The sequence below is a fragment of the Colossoma macropomum genome, unplaced genomic scaffold, assembly GCF_904425465.1.
Source record: "Colossoma macropomum unplaced genomic scaffold, Colossoma_macropomum, whole genome shotgun sequence".
Lineage (NCBI taxonomy): Eukaryota > Metazoa > Chordata > Actinopteri > Characiformes > Serrasalmidae > Colossoma > Colossoma macropomum.
In genome coordinates, this window is record NW_023494799.1 from 37,393,218 (window position 1) to 37,410,936 (window position 17,719).

General features: G+C 40.1%; 1 protein-coding gene across 1 annotated transcript in view; it reads right to left on the reverse strand.

Annotated features, from left to right (window-relative positions):
* The window catches only part of LOC118818669 (trichohyalin), a 315,469-nt gene that overhangs the window by 196,873 nt on the left and 100,877 nt on the right, over positions 1-17,719 (reverse strand). The window contains exon 8 of the mRNA XM_036585957.1: positions 17,314-17,397. Coding sequence (XP_036441850.1) covers positions 17,314-17,397 — 84 coding nt within the window. The remainder of the gene's footprint in view (positions 1-17,313; positions 17,398-17,719) is intronic.

Sequence of the window (17,719 nt, forward strand, 5' to 3'; positions counted from 1 at the left end):
CAAATACTGGTTTTTGGCCTTGTCTCTTGCAAACAGAGATTTCTCCAGATTCTCTGAATCTTTTAATGACATTATGTACTGTAGGTGATGAAATCCCCAAGTTCTTTGCTATTTTATGTTTAGAAATGTTGTTCTTGAATTGTTGCACCTTTTTATCGTGCAGTCTTTCACAGAGTGGTGAACCCCTCATCCTTACTTCTGAAAGACTCAGCCTACTATTACTATAATATTGCAGGCTAATTTTATTTTATAGAAAAAATATTTATGACAATATTTGTGACAGTGCTACCTTTGTAATAATGATATACCCCACATATTTAATCTCCTTATTACGATGTCAGCACTCAAAGCTTTTAGCTGATTAAATCACTCTTGTGCTTTAAAAACAGCTTGTTTTTGTGAGATTGTTGTGCTTTTAAGAGCAGTTTGGAACAATAAAAAGTCATCATCACAAATGACACCCAAAGATTTAGTAAATAGCTGTTAAATGTTAACAAAACCTTTATAATTTATTTCTTAACTAAAATTGTTTTAATGATGACCTTAAATGAAAGCAAGTCGTTATGTACAAGATATTCATCTACTTCCTCCGCAAACTGAGAAGAGCCAGAGCCCCAGCCCCCATCATGTACACCTTCTACAGAGGTACCATCGAGAGCATCCTGACCGGCTGCATCACCGTGTGGTATGGCGCTTGCACCGTGTCCTGCCGCAAGACACTCCAGCGCATCGTGAGAGCAGCTGAGAAGATCGTTGGCACCTCCCTCCCCTCCCTCCAAGAGATACACAGCTCCCATCTCACCCGGAAAGCCCTCTGCATGGCAGGTGATCCCACTCACCCACTACACAGCTTCTTCAGCCTGCTGCCATCAGGGAGGAGACTGCGGAGTCTCCAGGCCAGGACCAGCAGACTGGGGGACAGCTTCATCCACCAGGCTGTCAGGATGCTGAACTCTCTCCCTACATTGCCCCCCCTCCCCCCTTCTGCCCCCAAAACACACAGTTTTGGACCCAAACACAGGTTCCTGACCCCCACTCCCCAATATACTGAACTCTGACCCTCGTACCCATCACTTTCCGTTATGCACTCATCACTTTAACTGCTCCATAAGCTCAGTCTAAATTGCACTACTCTTTATATTTGCACTATTTATACCCACAGACCTTAATCTGTATGTGCCTCATGTCACTTTCGTGTTAATTTCAGGACCTTCTATATTTATATATTTCTTGACCTCATTATTCTATTATTCTATTTTTCTACAATTAGTGTTTATTTTTACGATTAGTGTTTAGTGTTTTTTTTAATGTCTATTTAAATTTGCACTTTTCCTGTTTACTTTCTATTTAATGTTATTGCTACACCACGGGGTCTGAGAGTAACGCAATTTCAATACTCTTTATGTCCTGTACGTATTGTAGTATTGACAATAAAGCTGACTTGAGACTTGAGATCTGTCAGCATCAGGAAATAAAGCAGAAAATGTATTAACAGAACAAAACAGAAGCCTCAACAACTAAATATTACATTTTCTAATAAAATCATCATTTCTTATTAAAGTTTTTTTGCTGTGTCTATTTACTGTGTCGACACCCTTTATTACAGCTTCCATTCTTTTCAGGAGACTCTTTCAGTTTTTCAAAACATATCTGCAGGGATATTTTTTAAGTAATTCCAAACATTCATTGATTCCGTACTCATATATAGTGATTCGGTCCATTGTTCTGAACACCAGCAGCTTCTTTGTTTGATTTGCAAAATTTCCTTTTCTCAGTATCAACTTCTTGATAGCGACACATCCTTTCAGACTCATAGCGTTAAGTTCTCTTCTCACAGTGGCAGAATATTGGCCAAGTTTTCAGATCTAGAAATATGCTACAGCACACTGGACCCGAGAGGCTGAACAGAATGCAGAACAGACTGCTGAGGGTGAAGAATCAAACTGCTGGGTGTGAGCCAGCGCGCTCTGCAAATGCAAATGCGGCCACTTCAGAGGTGGTTTTCACTTACGGAGAGAGGTGACTCGGGTGTGTGTGCATATATTTGTGCGAGTGTGTGGGGAGCTAGTAGATTCAGCAAGCGTGTGAAATATTACCATACATTCTCCCATAGCTCTAACCTTGAGGGGGGGTGTGACCTTGCTAGTAGGACCACCGCGGGAATAAAGGACCAGTCGAATGGCCTCTGCTGGTCTAACTCTCCCAGTGGAGCTTACACACACATGTACGTAGGGAAAATACACGCGTGTACACACTTTCAGCCGCGCTCTCGTCTCTCCACACTGTTTGCAGACTTGGAAATTGCTTTAATAATTTACAGAGTTAATTTCCTGACCAGGCGCAGAGCAGTGCAGTTCAAACATGGATGTGTTAGTGTGCGTTGGTGTGTGCGGTCCCTGGTGCAGAGCGCTGAGTGAGGTACATGAATAGAGAAGTAAGTGTGTATATGTGATTTTAGCTGGAGCTCTCACAGGCTCTGCAGTATTGACTGGCCTGAGAGGAAGGAGACTCCTGTGTAAACTTTTGTGGACGTTCAATACTAGAAGCTCCGTGTAAGTCAGGTAAAAGCAAGTCGGTCTTTCTGTTTCTGCAGGTAAAGATCACACAGCAGTTGTGGACAGCATTTTCTGAGTTGTTTTACCTCCTGATTCACAGCTGCCCTCATGTTAGAACTTCAGTTCTGCAGTTCAGCTTCAAGTTTTTCCTTTGCATAAACACCAAAGTCTTAGCAGCCAGAACTCGGTTCTTTATGGATCTGCAGATAAATATCATTCAGGGTGACTTAAATTAGTGAGGCTTTTTGGTAAAGTGAATTTGCATTAAAACAACTCTTCTAGATAACACGCCAAATATAAACAGCAAGTATGCCATCTAATCCAACCTCTGACTTTCTGTGTATCATGTTTTTTGACGTATTTTATAGCCAGTTGGGAAGAAATATATCATTTTGGATCTTTTTTTAGTTTTGCTATACAAAGGATCACCTTATCACAGGTTAACACAGATAAAGCAGTTGTGCTACTGGTCAACGATGCGAATCACACGTCACAGTTCACTACAACTGAACTTAATGCAAAGGTTCACAAAATTTATCTGCTCCGAAAGCATTAATAAGCCATTCTCCATCGTCTCTGCAGTGGGTTTCACAGAGTGCAACATCCTGTCTGAGGAAATATTTCTGCAAAACTTACGTGTCTCTCTGGTTCAGATAAGTTGTAAAACTACAAACATAAAATACCTTATGTTTTTCCAGAGACATCTATAGATGAATGCCAGTACAACTCTGTTAGAACAACAGAAACGTATGTAAAAACATGATTACGTGGCTCTGGAATGCACTCATTAACTCTAGCATGTGTGGTAGTCTGGAGTTTCTCCACAAGGGGGAGCTATTAGCATGCAAGTCATTCTTATTTGCATCATTAAAAGAGTAAAAACATACAGCCATCCGTAGCCGGGAGTCCAAGAGAGCACAATTGGCCTCGCTCTCTCTGGGTGGGTGGGATGGCTGCCTTTCTCCCCCCATCACTCACTAAGCGCGATGCTAGCCAGCGCAGGCGTCTGTTAGCTGACGTAACAGATCTGGCGGTTGGCGTTTTCCTCCGAGCGCGTTCAGCTGTCCAAAGACGTTGCGTGAGCGGCAGTTCGAAAAGATGCGGTGGCTGGTTTCACAGGTCTCTGAGGAAGCCTGTGTTAGCTTCGCCCTCCTAGCGTTGATAGCGTCGTGTGTGATTGAGTCCTAACTAGCGGGTGGAATTGGCAAAGACTAAATTGGGGAGAAAACCGGGTTAGTAAAAACCTTGTAAAATGTAAAAACAGCTATGAACCCAAACCAGCAGGAGCTCATAACTGCCTGTCTCTGCAGTACCAACTTTCACAACAACAAGTGAAGTAGTTTTCAAAAAATGCTGAATGTTGAGTTACTCATTATTATATATTCTTTAACACTACAGGTCTCCACTAAATCAGTTACAGTTGTACGAAGCTGCTGGTCAAAGTACATGTTAAGTTGATTTTCTATACCGAGGACACATTTCTACAAATCGGAAAGCACAAATACTGTTTATTTGCTGGATTTAACATATTGGAAACAAAAATAAAACGCAAAATGTGGATTCTGCAAAAGTTAGGGCTTTATTTTTACTGATATGTTACACTCATCAAATACACAGACGTTTCACACTAAAACGATATTTAAATTTGCTCCCTGTAAAGGTGTTAAATTACTTTCACTGATAACTCGTGTTAAAAGTTTTGTGTACGACTGTATGTGTTTCTGAGAAAGGGTGCTACAACCATAATCCAAATTCAGGAATGAGGAAATATTGTGTACATTAGTTTTTAGATATCGCTCAGGCCTAGTCTAGTAGTGTTCAGTCAAGCCAACCAGACTTCTTGAAATGCTGAATTAATTACGCCACTCATTCAAGCAGCTTCATTAGCTGAAATAAGTGGTGGGAACTCGTTTGAAAAGATGGTCAGCCACTTCCACTGCCCTCATGATATGTTCAGTAATTTTACACCAGCTCTCACCTCCAGACAGGTCTGAAGACTGTAATTTGATCTTAATGAGTTTCAGAATTTAACTGACCATTTGCGACAAATCGCTCTTGGACAATATTTAAAGTAAATATAGTCCATCTATCCGCAGCATAACTTACCGCCAGTCAGTGTTGAATGTGTCACAACCTTTTATTAACTTAGTCATAACACAGTTATACCATAAATGTGAATATGGTGAAATACATAATTGGTGACACTTTACTTTAATGGGTCCTTTTTAGACGAAACAAACACTCAATGGACTCTCAGTAACATCTCAGAAACATATGAGGATTAGGATTAGATTTTGGGTAGAGGTTAAGGTCAGGGTTAGGATTAGGGCCAGGGTGAGGGTTAGGATTAGGTTTTGGGTTGAGGTTAGGGTTAGGATTAGGATTAGGGCCAGGGTGAGGGTCAGGATTAGGTTTTGGGTTGAGGTTAAGGTTAGGATTAGGGCCAGGGTGAGGGTTAGGATTAGGTATTGGGTTGAGGTTAAGGTTAGGATTAGGGCTAGGGTTAGGATTAGGTCTTGGATTGAGGTTAAGGTTAGCATTAGGATTAGGGCTAGGGTGAGGGTTAGGATTAGGTTTTGGGTTGAGGTTAAGGTTAGGATTAGGGCTAGGGTTAGGGTTAGGATTAGGTATTGGGTTGAGGTTAAGGTTAGGATTAGGGCTAGGGTTAGGATTAGGTCTTGGATTGAGGTTAAGGTTAGGATTAGGATTAGGGCCAGGGTGAGGATTAGGATTAGGTTTTGGGTTGAGGTTAAGGTTAGGATTAGGGCTAGGGTTAGGGTTAGGATTAGGTATTGGGTTGAGGTCAAGGTTACGATTTGGGCCAGGGTGAGGGTTAGGATTAGGTTTTGGGTTGAGGTTAAGGTTAGGATTAGGGCCAGGGTTAGGATTAGGTATTGGGTTAAGGTTAGAATTAGGGCACAGTGAGGGTTAGGATTAGGTCTTGGGTTGAGGTTAAGGTCAGGGTTAGGTTTAGGGCCAGGGTTAGGATTAGGTTTTGGGTTAAGTTTAAGGTTAGGATTAGGGCAAAGTGAGGGTTAGGATTAGGCCCAGGGTTAGGGTTAGGTTTTGAGTTATGGAACTACTTAATGTAAGTAATGTATCAACAGAACATCAAGATATTTACATTAGTGTATTCAGATGCTTCACTACTGATACTTCACTGATATGTTGTTGTGTTACTGGTAATCTGTTAAGAGTTTATTAATCATCTACAAAGGATCACTCCAAATAAAGTGCTACCATATGATTTTGTGCTGAAGAATTTTTGTTTTTCTATGTTTTTTCTCAGATAATAACAGTCAGAATTCAGTAGTATGATACGTTATTTCACTTTTATTGTAACTACCATGCCTTTTCAAATGCTTCCATTGTGGACAATATTATCTAAAATAATAAATTCTGTGCTCTTTGCTCCTGTAGAAGCCTGATCCGGCCTGTATTCTCACATTTTATGTCGGAATCCATTAAAAGAAACAGTTTTGACAAGACAGGATAGCTTTCTTTTTCAGCTTGCTTATATTAGAAAGACTTGATATAGATGAACCAGCTAAAAATATGGTTGTCAAGAGATGCAAACCAAAATGTCACACGTTTATGTAAAGTAAAGATGAAAACATTTTACCTAAATATCATAATACTGAATGCATAGAATTTACATTCAAGCAGTCAGCAGAGAACATGATCTGCAAAGGCAAATCTGCACATTCGCCAGCAAAAATCTCAATTCAGCCCATCATGGACTGGGTAATAATTTGGGGAGGAAGGGGGGGGCGCAAGTTTCAGCTCTGCAAATCATAGAGAGTGACCTTGGAAGAAAGTCGGGCTATTTGAGGGAAAAGAGAGATGATATTAATAATAATAGAGAAATTAATAAGACGTTGCGGCAGCCCAAGGGTTTGGTGTATGAGGGGACGGAGTCTTGGGGTAGATGGGGGTGTGAAATGGAGTGTGTATATGTGAGGGGGGGGGGTGTAAGTGCACGATTTCCTCGGCGGCGGTGCGCCAGCCTGCGCTGTCACACGTCAAAGCGGGAGCGAATCAAAGCAAAGCTCTTTTGATGAATATAAAGCAGAGAGTCCTGCTGAGAAGCACTCTCGCTCTAATCACGCAGCCGCGGCCGGCCAAAGCCCCCCCAGACCCCACCCGAATGAAAGCCGAGGGGGAACGGTGTGTGTGTGTGCGTGTGTGTGTGTGTGACGCCAAGCACAGACAATCACAACAAAGGCCTGCTTTAGAACAGCAATAAACATGCAGCTCCTCCAGAGGGTTCAGACTGAGAGGGAGAGAGTGGGGTGGTGGGAGTGGGGCGGGGGGGCGCAGCATGGCCAAATGCTCCACGAACAGATTTTTAGCCCTAAACAGACAACACACACCCTCTAGCTCATACACTCGACAACAAAACACAGACAGCCTCTCTTTAAATAATAGCCGCCGTGTGCACACGCGCACATATGGCGTAGGCAGTGAAACAAAAGAGGGGTTTAAGCTTTGTGTGAAATCGTGATTCTACCAGCAATCAGTGCAGGACTGAGCTGTGATGTGGAGATATCTGACTATAAATATTATAATTAAAAATATTCCACTTTTACATGTTTCAAACTAAAGAAAATAGAAACTGGAGAAACATTACTTATGATGGTTTTAGATTATTGGGTGATTGCAAGATAGGGCCCTTTTTCCTCACATTAACCTCTTCAACTCCTTCAGACAACCGGTGGCTCCAAAACACACTTCGTCATATTCTTCATAACTTTCATATTTCATACATTCAAAAGGTGGGGGTCGTATGAGAGCTGAAACTGTCTTATATCCAGTCAAATAGATGGGTGATGTAATTATAAGCTCTTATAATAAAAGAAGCTGAACTCACAATTTTTTTTTCTACTGAAAGTCGACCCATTTTTCCACAAATCTGGGCTCTGAACTATAAACAGATGGCGTCTCTTCAGTGATCTGCTCTGTAAAAATGATTTAATTTAAAATTGAAATGTATTACTTTTATAAAATAATACAAAGAGCGTCTAAGTTTTTTGGCTTTCAGCAGTGAATTGTAAGCATATAGCAATATGTATGATCATAAAACACATGTTCTGTTAATTTGAGCGGAGCTTTTACAAAAAATAAATAAAATAAAAATGTACATTTATTTTCACGCAGTTACTGAATAATTTGTCTTACAATTTGGGCATGTACATTCAGACGGAAAAAACAAAACATACCCTGGAGAATAAGAATCTAAGAAAACATGCATCAACTGTTCAAATGTCTTTAAAAATGTGCTAATCTATTTTTTTACAAGGCTTCTTTACTGACAGTGGATTAACCCCTTAAAATCCCAGGCTTATTACATACTAAGTCTTATTATTCAGTAAGTACACAAGACCGCAGTGCAAACTAGCTGAGCTGTTCTCAGGTTGTAGAAGTGTGTAGTAAAACCTCGGGCCGGAGGGTTTTGGCCCTTTAAGGGGTTAAATGAATAACACGACTGAAAGTGACAGAGTTCACAGTAACTGGGTTGAGTTTTTAGCATAAAATTAGAAAATACACAAAGTGTGGTTAGCTAGTATCTTTGCTAATGGCCTGAGGACATTCAGTACATTTTACTGATTATAATTATTTGATTAAAATACACTGTTTTAATTGATATTAATACTTTCAATCTATAATTTGGGTATCAGGGTTGTAATTTCAAAGTTACCTAAGTCAATATCATGATGTCACTGAAAATAAAGAAAAAAATAAAAAGAAAGAAGAAGAAATTTAACTTTTCTTCTTTATTTTGAAATGAATGTACATTTGTACATTTTTCATAACCTATAATGGCTGACTCTTGAAAAGGATGTTTCAAGAATGAGATTTTAAATGGATTTGTGCAATAACGCAAAAATAATCTGAAGTGTTATGATTATATTTCAAGGTAAAATTTAGTTCAAAAAGGCCATTTTCTAAGTGCTGTAACTTTTATTAATGATTTAGGTTAGTTATTCGAAACATAAACAAAAACGTTGTTGTTAAGAACATTTTCTCTATGTTTCAAATATCTTTTACATTTAGTTTGTATACATGTTTTTAAAATGGCACCGCATTTGTGGAATCACCCGTTCCACTTTTCCAAGACTTTCAGACTGCTTACATGTATTTGATTGCAAAAAAAAAGAAACAGGAAAAAATACATAGTTGTAAGCAAAAGTTACACAAAATTACACATTTTTTGGATTGACAAACTTAATTATGGCATTTTTCTTCACGTTTCTTTTTTTGTAAGTTTCACATATTGAAAAACATTACATGTGCAATTCCATAACTTCCACACAGGCCAAATTGTTTATTAAAATGCGAAGAAATGTCTTCTCTGTTTGTAGAGGACGTGTACTGTGTCAATAAAACATAATTTAACTTTTTGCTTAAGACTGTAATTTATGCTTTATCACAATTTATCACAATTCATCACAATTTGCAAAAAAACGTTTTGAGATTTACAATATTTTCATAATATTAACATTTTGTAAACTCTAAATAATTATCTTGTTATTTGGTCCAAAGAAGCCCCGGGTTTTTTTTTTTCAAATAAGTGCTGTTTTCTGCAACATCGCCGCTGCATGTTCTTTCATTTATGGGGAAAACGAGACCCATTCGGCTCCTCCTCGCCATTAGCTCACCATTTAATTTACCCCTGCTCTTTCAAAGACAGGGTCAGAGGCACAACAGCCCTTCACTGGTGAGTGAGTGCACGTGCGTCAGTGTGTGTATGTGTGTGTATTTTCCTGTGAGCGTGTCCAGGTGCTTCGGTGGGCCCTCTTCAACGTCCCCTTTTGCCGGTGAGCTAAGAGAGAGGTTGCACGAATGCCACAGTACACGCCCGTGCTGAGCTGAAAGCACTTCACTTGTATCTTGACCTCATGTTTCAGCGCTGACCCCTGTGCAGACCCCCAGTGATGAGCACAGGCCTCTATGGCTCTCCATGCCCCCCTTAAGCACTTCTGCACCACGGGCCCTGTCTGTTGCGGCTCTCCGGACGCCGTCTGCCTTGGACATTCCCACCCAGGCCCGTGGTCCTGAAAGTGACACATGCGTGGGCGTTGCCAGCCTGTCACCTCCTGCCCGCTGAAGTATGAGGCAATTTCCTGTGGGCGACGTTTGGTTGAGAGAAGAGAGAGAGAGAAAGTGTGTAGATTGGAAGGTTGCACGTCCAAACCCGGGCTCCACTGCTCTCTTTGATACTGTCAGGGAAGAGTAATGGCTTTCTGCAGCCAGCACCACTACCAAACTAATGTTGTGTGACTTTGGCTCTCCTTTCCAATGCGTTCCCGCTACAGCGAGGGACTGAACGAAGGGAGGGGAGAGAAGAGAAGGCAAGCAAAGTGGGGAGGCTGAAGACAAGGTGAAGGATCCCTACTGCCCCTAAGGCAGCCGGGATATACCCACAGAGTGGGAGGAAAGATCAAGCAGCATGAAACAGTTAACCATTTTTCGCTACCACTGGCAGCAGTACAGGGATAAAAATCCAAAAACCCAGGCGGCAAACCCCACTGTGACCAGTTACACGTAGCTTTTTGCTACTACTGACTGGATCATGGCCTACAGCCAACAAACACAGCCAGTGTAAGAACAGCCAATGCACCACACACCAGTATGTGTCTTTCTATGAGCTGAAAGCACTTCACTTGACATCATGTTAGTGGTGGACAGCCAAAAAAATACACCGATCAGGCATAACATTATGACCACCTCCTTGTTTCTACGCTCATTGTCCATTTCATCAGCTCCACTTACTATATAGGAGCACTTTGTAGTTCTACAGTTACAGACTGTAGTCCATCTGTTTCTCTGCATACTTTGTTAGCCCCCTTTTACCCTGTTCTTCAGTGGTCAGAACCCCCACGGACCCTCACAGAGCAAGTACTATTGGGGTGGTGGATCATTCTCAGCACTACAGTAACACTGATGTGGTGGTGATGTGTTAGTGTGTGTTGTGCTGGTACGAGTGGATCAGACACAGCAGTGCTGATGGAGTTTTTAAACACCTCATTGTCACTGCTGGACTGAGAATAGTCCACCAAACAAAAATATCCAGCCTCAGCATCCTGTGGGCAGCGTCCTATGACCGCTGATGAAGGACTAGAGGATGACCAACACAAAATGTGCAGCAGCAGATGAGCTATCGTCTCTGACTTTACATCTACAAGGTGGACTGACAAGGTAGGAGTGTCTAATAGAGTGGACAGTGAGTGGACACAGTGTTTAAAAACTCCAGCAGCACTGCTGTGTCTGATCCACTCAGACCAGCGCAACACACACTAACACTTAATTTCATAGATATTGTTGACATCTGAAAGAAGAGCTTGCTGCCAGTTAGAAACAGGAAGTAGCCTAGTGAGTTACTTTAGCGTTCAAAAGTTGGGAATCACTGCCTTGTCAATGTTATACAGATCAGTCATCACAATCATTAACAGCTCTGTTCATTGTTCTGAACACACTGAACATCTCTTCTTCTTTTCACAACAGCTTCCTACAAATTAGCAACAAGGGAGGCGCATTCTGACTAATTTTGACATTCGAGTATCCATGAGAATTCACAAAGGGATATCTGATTAACTACAGGGAAGAAAACGCAATGCAAAATAAATAAATAAACATTCCAGCATGTTATTTGTCAGAGAAATGTGTTTCTTTTGTTTCTCATTCGAGGCGAAATGGCAAAAATATCTCATGATACTTCAAGAGATACACGATATGCCACAATATTTAGCTTTTCTGATATCTGACATCAGAAAACAAGTAATAGAACCAGCAGTGCCATATTTAAAAAAAAATAATTTTAATAAAACTATCATTACAATGATTTGTATTTCACATTTCTCATCCAATTAAACAGGAAGAATTATGCTCTTTGTAATAAAACATGCTGTTGGCCAAAAGATTTAGCTGCGTCAGAGCCAGCTGAGCTACCTCTGCCTTCTCAGCCACGTCTTAATAACATGTCCTTGGAAACGTGCTCATGTTCCGGCACTTGTGTTTTGGAGTATAACACAAAATACACACTCACAAATTCAAACAAAACCACTGTGCTTCACTGACTTGCTAGCCTGTATATTTTCCTGTCAGGAAATCTCACATATACCCCAACAGTGATTCCAAACTTTTGAACTGTAATTCCAAGCTTCTAAACAGTAATGTAGCAATACAGGCAGATTCACTCGAAAGAGGCCCCGAATATTCTGTGATAACTCTCTCTAGGATGAAGCAATCTGAACCAAACAACGTGCAATGTGCTCCTCAGTATATGGAGCTTCGAACAAGCCGGTATGCCCCTGTGTCGGAGCGATGAGGTAAGCGCCGGTCAGCCGTTGCAACGTTTAACCTCTGTTTGCAACTTCCGGGTGCATACCCCTGTACCCCTGCATGTCACACAATCGATTACACAAACGTCAAGATATGTAGCGTATTTTTTGGTTCAGATTGCTTCATCCTAACGGGAGTTACAACAGAATATTCCGGGCCTCTTTCGAGTGAATCTCGCTGTAGTTTTATATATAGATAAACTCTCTACAGATTTACTGACAAAGTACTTTCAATTCTTTTTACATGCTCTCTTTAAATCTGGCCTGCAACCCTGCAATGAGTACTGAAGCAGCTTTTAGGATTGCCAATGACTGGAGGGTTACAAACCGCTGGGAAACAACCCTCGTCTCATCACTGCATAACACAATCAGGCTCTCATCTCCGAAACTATGTGAATAATTACTCCCTGACTCGCTGCGTCTGTCCACCAGAAATCCAATAACTGACAGAGAAAAGTCATCTCATTATCTCTGAGCAATCTTCCTATTAAAGGCAAACAAAGAAAACTTCATAACTCTTTTTCCGAGTGGTCGCCTCCGCTCCCCACTTGAACCCTTTGCTGTTCTCTGCTATAGATGCAACAGCAATCTAGCCCCATCCAGAACTTATACAGTAATTACACAAAATTAGAGCCTGATTAAAATTGCACAATATTACAATTCATTAGAGTTAATTGACTCCCAGTGTTGTGGGGCCCACTGCCAGATGTGAGGAGATGTCAAGAGATAGTTGGCCCCTCGTGAGCAGTGGAGAGGACAGTGCCGTGATTGTCTCTCCTGAGTTCCGCAGAATTAGCTTCAACAGAACATGAAGCACATCTGCTGTTAGCTGCTCCACTCCACAGCTCCTAAAGCTCAAGCTCGCCAATACAGCAATCACCACCATCATCAACACCACATCTCACTGATGAATGTACTGGAGTGGGTTTCCATCTCTGATACAATCTTTCAATGAGTGTGATTTCCAGACTGCAAAAGAAGTATAATAATATACATGCCATTACTATGTTGGTTCACTATCCAAACAGTATCTGATCAATGGCGTACCTATGGTGGGGACTTTCCCACAGCTGTGTAGGATACTTTGGAATAGTTGTAATGGCTGAAGACTGAATACACTGTTCTAAATGTATCACTGCTGTCGGAAGAAAACCTCGTATATCCAATTCTTTCCGTTTTTTAGTTTTTGACATAATTTGAAAATGTTGTTCTTTACATTGTGTGTAAATTTCATGATGAATGGACCAAAAGAAATGGCCTAAAATGACTTGGAAAAAAGTCTGGTTCCACTGACTTACGTTAAAAGTAAAGTAGGTTTTTTCCTTCTCCTGTAAAGTTACCATTTTGGAGATACGAGGTTTTATTCCGACAGCAGCGATATTCAGAATACACACAGAATACATTTTGAATACATCTTGATAATAAGAAAAACACTAATTCTTCACTGGTTCGCAGTTTTCTCATGTGTTTTTTCTGTTTATATGTTCAATGAAAAAGAGGCTTATAATTTTGTTACAAAGTTCTTTACTCATGAACTCATATCCCAATAAAAAATGCTTGCAAATTTGTTTATAAAGTGGGTAGCTAAGGGATTTTCAGCTTATATCATGCATCATCACGCCTTGAAACACATGCATGAGTCCAGTACAACACAGATCCTAAGCTTGTCACTCCTAAACGTGGCCACTACTGAGGAAAACGTCCACTACAGAGGTTAGTTTCATCACCACTCACTGAAAAAGAGCTCAGTAGCTCTAAGACGGGGGTCGGCAACATATGGCTCTGGAGCCGCATGCGGCTCGTTTACTGCCCTGTTGTGGCTCCACAGCAGAATCAGATTTGTAGGTAATAATAAAATAATCCTCCTAAAGTAAAATAGAGCTCTGCTGATCGTTCAACACAGTTTAACAATAAATGGTCTTAAACACTGGAGTTAATGAAGAACTGCTAATTCAGCAACCCAGACAAGAATCACGCTTAGCTAGTAGCTAAGAAAAAAGCTAAGAAACAGATTTAAGACGAACATCGATAATTCTGAGCTGAATGGACTTCTTTGTGTTTATAAGCACTCAGCTGTTTCCTGATTCGTTTAATCAGCAACAAAAGAAGCAACTTCAGCCTCGGAAAAAGTCAAACGTTGAGAGACATTTTACAAGAAACGATTCTACTTTCGAGGAAAAGTTTCCTGCCGGAGATGCGAGAAAAGCAACTACAGCTAAGCTAAAGCTTAAAGCAGAGCAAAGTAAGTCTGCGTTCTCGTTTATATTTTTAGCTGATACTGGTACATCAGCACATACTGAGACATATTTACAGCCAAGATGGTAAAATGGACATTAAAGTTTGTGGCTCCCAAGGTGGTTTGATTTTTACTGAAAGGACAAAATGGCACAACATTTGGGATGTGACTCTCGCTTTAAGATAAGCAAGTGACTCATCACACTGATTCATCAGTCTACTCATGCTTTAGTAGGAAAGAAGCCATTTGCTGAGTTCATCTTGTGAGGGTATCTAACGAGAGTGTTTGCTACACACCGTGCACTGATTTTAAAACAGTTTAAAACACACATTGTTTATTTTAAAGATTGCAGCTTTACATATTTTTGGGTAAGTATTCTGAAAAGTACTGTCCTACAAATGTTAGAAGTAACTGTATTCTGAATTCTGTCTTTTCTAAACGGAACTTGGACTTGATACATATACTTAATTTCTGAATTCTGAATTTGTGTTCCAAACATCTGTAGTCAATTACCTCCCAACCCGGCCCGTTGATGGATGAGATAAAGGATAACAAAGCAGGTGACTGTGCTTAGCAATGTACAGTGATGTGCAAAAGCCTTACAGCTTGTCCGAACAGAAAGCGTCACATCACATCCCAAAACTGTCAGGATGCCTACAAAGGAAATGTCAAGTCGGCACCTCAAGTCAACGTAAACAAACTACAGAACCATCAGCTAACAGCTTCAACTACAAATTGGGAATGTGTCTTATCTTCATTAAAAAACACAAGATTAGGATATTTTAGCTAGTATTACATTGTGTAACGCATTTGAATGCAAAGCCAGTAGCTTACAGCATAAAACAAAACAACAAATTACAACCTTACACTTCCAGCGCTCTAGCAATTTCCTTATAAACGGTCACATTTCTGTAAATACCCTTAAAAACCAGAAGAAGGGTCATACAGTGTGACGCAGCAAAAATAGAAACAGGACATTCATTAAAAGCAGTGCGTCACACTGCGCTCTGACGCACGTGGCTGAGGTAGACAGCTTTATTGATTGTAATGAGAGCATTCTGGTTTAGTCATTGTCACTTCCTTGCATGGACTGCTAAAACCCTTTCAATCAACAGGAAGTGTGCTTTTGCCAGTAAAAAACAGTATATAAGATTAGATTAAACCCAAATAAAAATGAATAATAGCATTTTAGGTCATTTACATGTTGGTTAGAAGGATACAGTTTTGGTTCCAGGCTTCTTGATGCACTCCTATACGTTCATTTTATGGATTTGTTAAAATTCAATTAGCAGCACACCTGTTTTGATTTCACCTCTCAAAATCCCAGGGTTAATACACCTTAAGGCTTGTTATTTATTAACTATATACACTACAATGCAAACTGGCTGAGATATTCATAAAGATACACTCCAGTGGGAAATCTTGAATGAAGCATGACATCATTCAGATTTTCGACGTACCGATGCGGCCCACGTACAGTGCTATGTGGTGTAATATTTAATATTCATACGTCATGAAGTGGACAGTGTCCTAAAACATGGAGAAATGTCCCCCACATGTGGAGCAGAGTGGGAGATTTTCCCCACTTGACTCTTCAGCGTACATGCGCCTACATTGTACGTACTGAGCCTACGGAGTGCGAAGTTCTGGCAAAAGAGAATGTGCAGCTGCTAAAGGAATAGCATGGATGTCACAGACTGTAAAATAAAGCATGAGCTATTGCAGTTATTTCACATACTCCTTGGATTTGTTTATACTGTGAAACAAGTAAACCTCATAAATCACTATATAAGCAGCCTTTCATTGTCTGATTACCTAACATAATGCTAATTTCTGCTGGCTACCACATGGGACTTACTGTTGAGTCTGTTGATTGTTGTTAGCACCAAGCTGGCAATGTTGTATAATCACACTGTATGTAAAGCTCATAACATGCATACAAGTACCATATTCTTTTTTACATATCTCTGTTTGTCGGAAGAAAACCTCATATCTCTGAAATGATAACTTTACAGGAGAAGGAAAAAACATGCTTTACTTTTAATGTAAGTCAATGGAACCAGACGTTTCTTTTGGTTCATTCATCATGAAATTTATAAACAATGTAAAGGGCAACAAAAACTTTCAAATTATGCCTAAAAGTAAAAAACAACAGAAGAGAATTTTTTCCGACAACAGCGATATGCAGCTTTACCATGAATCCATGAATAAAGGTTTGATTTTGAGACTGTTTCTCAGTATTATTGAATGAGAATGAGGCCATTAGCCTATAAACTACCTGCTGGCCTCAACAACCAGTCATGCTCAAATGGCAGTTCTTCATTTGGCTGCACTTTATGCACAATGATTTCAGCAATAATAACAAGCTTTTTCACTCTGTGAATGAGTCTATTGTGGTCAAATTACTAATAACTGCATAAACTTTAGTATTTAAACCCTTAAGTAGTTTTTAAAATAAATACTTGAATACCAGAATGTCATTATACCTAATATACCTTATATAGATTAAATATGACACTGGAATTCATCTGTAAGTGTCTGATAAAAGTTTGGATCAACCAGCAGATCCTGGCCATGTATGGTGTCAATGAAGGACTGATTTTATTGTTTGTTTATTTATATTAATTAGAATGTCAGTTGGATTTTTTTTTTTATTCAAATAAATGCTTACTGCCCAGATAAATGGCTTCATATATGATTTTGTTAGATGCCTAGAAGACATTTGCACAGTACTGCATTTAAAATCATAACGAGGGAAAAATGACTGCAGTCGAAACCCTTTATTAGAAAAGAAATCTGTTTCCAGGAGCTGAATTTATAAATTATAATGGAACATTTTCATAAAACCCCAGGAAGTGAAGTACCTCAGGAAACGACAGGATGTCTTCTTTCGTGTAATCAGTTAAAGTAAGAGCAAACTAGACGCTTCCTCTCCATAACATAACAGTAACTATCAATTTATCTCAGTAAAGGTCTGTAGAACATTTTCCTCGCAAATTCACTGAAGTACATGTACAGTGAAAAGTAAGTACATTACGTTCTTAAAAACCACTCTGGCCTTGGCCTCCTGGTTGATAAAGCTAGAATTCACATAACGGAAATGAAGACCACACACACACACACACACACACACACACACACACACACACACACACACCAAAAAATGTTTTATGGTACTCACATCCCTGCGCAGGGCGCTATTGTTCACATCTCTCTCAGTGGCCTCGTGTCTAGGCTGAGCTATCGTCTCTGCTGAGCCCTGCAACTAAACACAAACACTACAAGTCATTCAGCAGAACAGATGGATGGATTTGTACAAATCATAAAAAAATGCTAATCATTTTCTTCCCCAAACAAAACATCATATAGTCAAAGTCCTTATTTACGCTTCAATATTTACATCTCCTTTCGTCTATTTCTGCAGTGCAGGAGAACCGGTACCATGGGCCGGGCGTACTCGTGTTTCAATCAAACACTGATTCCTGTGAATGACCTCTTCAATCAAGACCTGACATGTCACCATATCATTCAGTGTGAGAGGGAATGTGATGTGAAAATCCTGATCTGATTGAATGGCCCAGACTGCG